The sequence below is a fragment of the Glossina fuscipes genome, unplaced genomic scaffold (genome assembly GCF_014805625.2).
Source record: "Glossina fuscipes isolate IAEA_lab_2018 unplaced genomic scaffold, Yale_Gfus_2 158, whole genome shotgun sequence".
NCBI classification, from domain to species: domain Eukaryota; kingdom Metazoa; phylum Arthropoda; class Insecta; order Diptera; family Glossinidae; genus Glossina; species Glossina fuscipes.
In genome coordinates this window covers 1-6,571 of record NW_023998501.1, presented here as the reverse complement: position 1 = coordinate 6,571, position 6,571 = coordinate 1, and the positions used below count along the sequence as shown (strand labels likewise).

General features: G+C 34.2%; 1 protein-coding gene across 1 annotated transcript; it reads right to left on the bottom strand.

Moving 5' to 3' along the window:
• Positions 1-4,141: 4,141 nt before the first annotated feature.
• LOC119641657 (elongation of very long chain fatty acids protein-like) lies at positions 4,142-6,518 on the bottom strand. The gene is made up of 5 exons (XM_038040447.1): positions 6,501-6,518; positions 6,247-6,437; positions 5,433-5,576; positions 4,724-4,829; positions 4,142-4,662 (listed from the first exon to the last, which is right to left on the bottom strand). The coding sequence occupies exons 1-5, from the start codon at positions 6,502-6,504 to the stop codon at positions 4,331-4,333; spliced, it is 777 nt and encodes a 258-aa protein (XP_037896375.1). The 5' UTR covers positions 6,505-6,518; the 3' UTR covers positions 4,142-4,330.
• Positions 6,519-6,571: the final 53 nt, after the last annotated feature.

Here is a 6,571-nt window from a genome sequence, read left to right as displayed (position 1 = left end):
GTCTTATACAAGTACTGTGCTATACGAGAGAAGGCTGCACTGTGTCATTAGTGCTAACTATACGAAATGAAATGCGACTATGGACCTTAAGTATCCTAGTAGCTAAAATTTTCATTAGGAAATACCAAATGTAACAGTGATTCGATTTGGAGTATTTTCGAATTGATATCTTTTACAGGGAACATCAACTAATTGTCCGAAGCAGAACATATTAAAAGTTTTATAGATAAAAAAAAGATTTTTTTATTCTTAAAAAGTTTTTATTCTTTGCTCTCTATTTATATCAATAAGTGTTGCATATTTTAGGTTAAATTAAAATAATAATAAGAGTGAATGAAAGAAACTTGGCATCACTTACGGAGACGATAGATAGGCAGACGGATAAGACTACAGCAGCCATTTTTTTTTACTTTTTTAATCTATCTACAATCCTTCGTAATCACTACCCTTCTTACATCTCCTGAGTAATAGACGATAAAATACAAACAAATAAGAAAACTACATTTCGACTTTGACCAGATCTCTTCTATGCTCTAGATATTCTGTGTACAGGTGCTGCAGAATATAAGTGGAAAATTTTTATCACTGTATCCGTTATAGTTTCTGCTGTTAAACGCGGAGCTATTCTCAGTTTATATTGTATTGTAGACGTGGCTTTTGATCGATTCGATCAATTTTCAATATCAAAGCCCGTGAAAAAACTTTAAAATTTTTTTAGCGATTTTAAAGTTGAAAAATGTTCACAATCACAGTGCGAGCAGGTTCAGAATTTTGCATGAAGCAAACGTTTTTATGAAACGAATGTACCTCCGCCATCTGGATGATTGACGTTAATAAAAATAAATGCTTTCTGAAGTCTCTGATGCGTGTATACATCGGCGTTGCGAACAGAGACCATCCTTGTTTAAATTAAAATCTTTAAAATCTTTATCCCCACGTCAACGATGTCATGAACGATTTACTGATAAGTTTAACAAAGTTTTATACTGGCTTAGTTAATGAAGTTTTACAATTGAACAATGATTTATTTGAATACATTCGCAGTAAAGAGCTTCCACTCATTATCGTGCAACATTTCTAACTTCAAATGTCAGTTTCAGGCGAAGGCTTCAAAGCTTTCGCGTTACATATAATTATCGATTTACGAATTGAAGCTCACCCTGAAAATATATAGAATTCCTTTTGGGTACTAAACGCACATCCTCGGGCGGTTGCGTGTAACAACTATGTAACGAAGAGAACATACCAATCATTTGTTCGCATCCATCTATACTCCTACCCCTATCTTAGATATACCTTCACAAGAAGGTTTGCTGTTAAAGCATTAGCTATGTGCCTATGTTTACACTCTTGCTCTTCGTTTCTTTGTTCCGACAGTATATTTGCGGCAAACACTCCAGTCGCTTTCCATTTTTATTGATCGCATATTTATTATGAGATTGTCAAAGAGAAAAACGACGTTGTATTACAGACAGGCCAAGAATCATGTTCGTCGTCCTTGGTGCTTCACAAAAGCTACAAAATGGGTGCTGGTCAAATTTACACCTATACAAATACGCTCGGAAACACCAATGGCCGCTTAATAACCGAGTTACGTAGTCGGCGATCTCACCTGCCTTTCGCCCTACTCCAGCGACTCTGCCATTACTCCACAACCTGGAATTTTGTTCGCCGCTTGTCTTTGTCATCCCACAGGTGTTGTAATTCGGCTTTGTGGACATGTTCCTTAGCCCGCAGGTCGGTTGGCATTATGACACAATGCGATATGGGACGCAAACTCTTAGAGCACATAGTCGATATACTGCCTTAACGCCTCTTGAATATGGTGGTACCTCGAGTACCCTTTGCTAAATGGGTAAAACCATGATCCCTTAAATGATCCCTTAAATATTTAAGAATGATATAGGTAGATAACTGTGGGCAGGAAACAATGCAGACCCGCTAACATTACTATATTTTATAATACCCGTTGATCTGAAATCGTTCGCAACTATTCACTATGGTTTCATTAAGACTTTAAATTTAACGGTACAATGACTTGAAGCAAAAAGAAACTAAATGTCGCTATAAAGTGAACGTAATTTGCTTCGATTTTTAATTGCACTTTTCACATTACCACAATTGCTGTACTTATCACTATCCATACGGTTGGATGAAAATTATGTTCGCCTTTGTATCGAAGAAGTTATTTCGATTAGATTAGTAGCTACAAAGTCCCAGTTTTTAATAACAAGTGTGAACAATATAATTGAGCAAAGCCGACCGTTAGATACCCAACACCACTTCCGATTTAGAAAGTCAAATTACTATCACTTAGCTAACTTTAACGAGAAACCTTAAAAAGTGCATAACGGCGTTTCAAGATAGGGGGTTATATTGCGAGTGGTCGGAGAAGTAGACCAAACCAAAGTACGTCTGTATACGAAATTTCATCAAAATATCTCAATAATTGCGACCTGCAGATTGAATACAAAAATACATGAAAAGCCATCAAACGGACAGACGGACAGACAGGTTTAGATCGATTTAGAAAATGATTCTGAACCGATAGGTATAATAAAAGAAAAAGGCGAACCTGTCTTAAGCCTTCCGGGTGTTACATACTTTCGCACTAACATATTACACCCTGTACCAGAAGTGGTGTAGGGTAAAATAACACAATTCTAGTATTCAATACCGAAGGATGGATAATCATTTTGTCAAAACAGTGACCCAACAAAGTATAGATATTGTAGATCACCATAAAATTCTGAATTGATTTAAGCATGTCTGTTTGTCCGTCTGTCCATCTATGTAATAGCTGTTGTAACCGCAAAAGTGAAACTATCGTCTTCAAATTTGAAAGAAAAATTGAAAATTCTCGCAAGAAGGACAGGCGTACCGTATCACGTAAACTAAGAACGCCTCTGTTTCTCAAACATAATAAAAAAATTGGTTTTTTGCTCATTACTCATGAACTATGCAAATAAATCTACAATAACCTGAACGTATGTTCCATATATCCTACGGGCAATGCTGTAATGCCTGCACAGAAATGGGACAAATTTGCCACGCCTCACCAAAATCTAATATATTTTACTATACCCAACTAAAAGTTACACTTTTTTTCCAAAAATTCTCTAAAGTATGTAAACATTTGTACCGTTTCAAATTCGGAATGGGCCCAAACATGTCCATCTGTTTGTCTGTCCATTTGTCCGTCTGAACAACTATCTAATATATGCGGTAAATCTTCTCCCACGCGCAAAAAAGAAGATATTGCCTTCAAATATACAAAAGAATTTAAAAATGACCCAAATCCACCAAAGGACACGCCTACAACGCTCAAACCTATTTTTTGCTTGTTAGCCATAATATACAACACATACACATTATTGCATTTCCACTTATACTGAAAATAGAATAAATCAGCAGCGTCCACCCAATGTTATAGGGTTTGAAAATTTTGTTATTTTTCTCTTTTTTAGTCTTTTTTAAGATTCCATGACGATCAGATGTAATTTTCTTACTTGTTGTAATTGCACCAAAATTTTGTTTTTAAAGAATAATTTTAAACAATAGTCAGTTGCAGTCAGGCATTCAAAAAATCAACGTCGTGTTAATTAACTTCTGTATTCTTTTAACATCATACACAGTACTCGATAAACAAAATTGTATGCTTTTGTAGGAATAACATTTACTTATTAAATTTTATAATAAAACTTTTGAAATGTGCTTTATCGACAAACAGTTCTGCCTTTGTACAATGCTATATATGTATGTAGTTACACAGGAAAATATTGCTTGCATTCTTTCATTCCTTTTACATATTCAATTCGTTATATATAAATGTGTTATATATAAAAAGCACTGCAAAGCAAGAATATTCAATAAAACCGATACGAACACAACCTAGTAATTATTAGGAACTAACCTTATTAAACGTTATCTAACAATAAGTAACCAATAAATAACCAAGTAAGGTAAACAATTATTATATTTTTTACAAATTTTTTTTTTTAATTATTTTAATTTAACTACGTTAGAAAAATAGTTATCTATATTTAATCTAAAAAAAATGTAATGCAAATCCACATTAATAGGGTTAAAGTTAACCTAAGGTAAGATTAAAATACAACAATGCTAAGAGAGTAAGAAAGTGATGTTCGCCAATCTTTAACATCCAATGCCTTACCCTCAATAAGAGATTTTATATTGCCGACCAGCGAGAATAACGGAAACGATTATTAGTGTCAAAGTCATAAATTCGTCTACAATTCTTAAACTCTAGCTATGTTATTTCAAGTGAAGTACGTCATATGGAGTTCAATAACAACATACGTATGGAAATCTAAGTTTCCTTGATTTTCTTCATATTGTTCTCGATCTTTCGACGGTTTGCCAAATAGGTTCTATAATAGAAGTTACCAAACATGGCAAGCATAAATATATCCTGTAGGAAAACAACGGTCAGCAGAAGCATAGATAATCCACACCAATTATCAGCAATTGCTGCCATTGTATGCACTAACAAAAACAAAAATTGTAAAATTTGTATTTGTGTTACACTTCGCTTCCACGGTAGAAAATCAATTTTCAAATCCAGAGAAGCTGCCAAATAGTAACTGTACATAACAACGTGTACAAAGCAATTGCAAAAAGGCACCATAGTAAAATGAGATGCTGCGAGTATAAATAAAGTTATGTTAAGTAAAACAAGAAGTGTTATGCTTTCTATATTTACCAAAACCATATTTCACATACACACAAGCTGCAAAAAGCATTATGGCATGATGATAGACGTGCAGAAATGAAACCTGATTCCATTTTTTCCGTAAAACGAAGAAAATCTAAAAGACAGATGGAAATATATGGATTAATGGTCACTATACCGATGTCCAGCAATTTTTTTTCTTCCTCTACTTCACCACTCAAATTTAACAGAATGAATAAAAGCAAGCACTGTATGAGAAATGGCTTTATATAAAAGCTGCAAGAAGCATGAATTTAAAGTCTTTGCGTATTCACTTAAATCAGTTCTCGCGCGTTTACGCAACTGACGCAACTTTAACGTCTATGAAGTTCTCAATCCATATCTTGTCAACTGTAAGGTTTAACGTAACAGTTGAAATTTGCGGCCGTCGACCTATGAAGAGATTTCACTAAAATGGAATCACTTTAAATACATTTCATTTACGTAAGTCAACCCTCAATTAGTAAGTAGAAAATTAAATCTCAAGTCATCAACAAAAGTTCAGTAAGTAAAATCTGAGTTCTTCGCTACATCTTTTCGGGATGAGGGCAAATTTCCCAATTCAAGTAGAAGTCAACACGATGTTATTTTTAATCGAAAGAGATCGTCGACCGTGGCAATGACTACTTTCTCAGCGCAAAGTTTATATAAAAATAATAATAATATTAATGAAAAACCAAAGCAATTTCAATCTACTTACGGTATCTAGAAAATCGAAAAACTTCAACCAATATCCTAAAATAGTCGGTGTTAGAAATTCCATGGTCTCCACGCTGTAGTCTGTTTTAGCGGTATTAAAGCAAGTCCATCTAAATTTGGGATGATACAAATAATAAAGAAAACACTGGATGGAAGGAAAAAGAATAACAAATTTATAAATAGTAAGCAGTACGCGGAATGCAAAATAGTAAAGTGAAGAATAGAAAGTGACAGATTTCAATGCGCCTTTGAAGGGGTTTCTGTTTTGCAAGTACTTAGATACAACGTAACCCCCTTGTCATCTAGGCGTCAACCAAAAAAATTTCAACTATCTGTGTCACTGTGCGCTCTATAAAAATTCCACAAACAAACAACATGTACAGATGGATGTACTTTCAAGGAGATTTAACAGAAACAATTCGGAACATCACAACAAATATTTACCAAGAGCATGTGCAAATGGCCCGGTCAATTGAGAACTGTGCCATCTTTGCATATTCCTTTGAGATCGTTTGTGTTACGCAAATTCCTTCTTAAGTGACTTTAGCTTTATGATCCTATTTATCAATATTCTTCAGTCTGTTATCAAAGGAACAAAGGGATTACTCAGGTAAAAGGATAAACCTTTGCTACACTTGAAGCTATCAAGCGAATAGTATGAGTTTAAGGCACTGTACAGAAAATTTTTAAATCGCACTAATTGTTAAAATTTTAGAGGAATATTGAGTGGAACTTCCATCAACAAAACCAAAAATGATTTTCAGGGATACTTTTCTTAAATTATTGTACAAGTCAATACAAATGCATATCCGTACCTGGTAAAGCAAATACAAGTTGCCCACAATTTGCAGTATATTGTAAATCTGCAAAATTCGCTTAATTTCGAATGGTTTCCGATTAGACATAAGAGCCGGACCGAGTTTCAAAACTATCAACAAATATATGCCTATCAAAGCAAACGTATATTTCAACGATGACGCCACAGGTATGTCGGCCGTACGAGGATCTGTTAATATGAGAGACTCTTTAAAAGCATGCCCATAATGGAATCATAATTCTATTGGTATACCCATGTTTTCTCTCTCATATTCCACGATTTTCGCATAAATTGTTTTAATTAGTAACATTTTTTAAATTATC

Bases quoted from the DNA above. Each gene is read 5' to 3' on its own strand.
- LOC119641657 (XM_038040447.1), bottom strand. The intron at 5,577-6,246 runs GTACGGATATGC...CCTTCCATCCAG, and splicing joins ACTTGTATTTGCTTTACCAG to TGTTTTCTTTATTATTTGTA. The intron at 4,663-4,723 runs GTAAATATAGAA...TTATACTCGCAG, and splicing joins GTATGTGAAATATGGTTTTG to CATCTCATTTTACTATGGTG.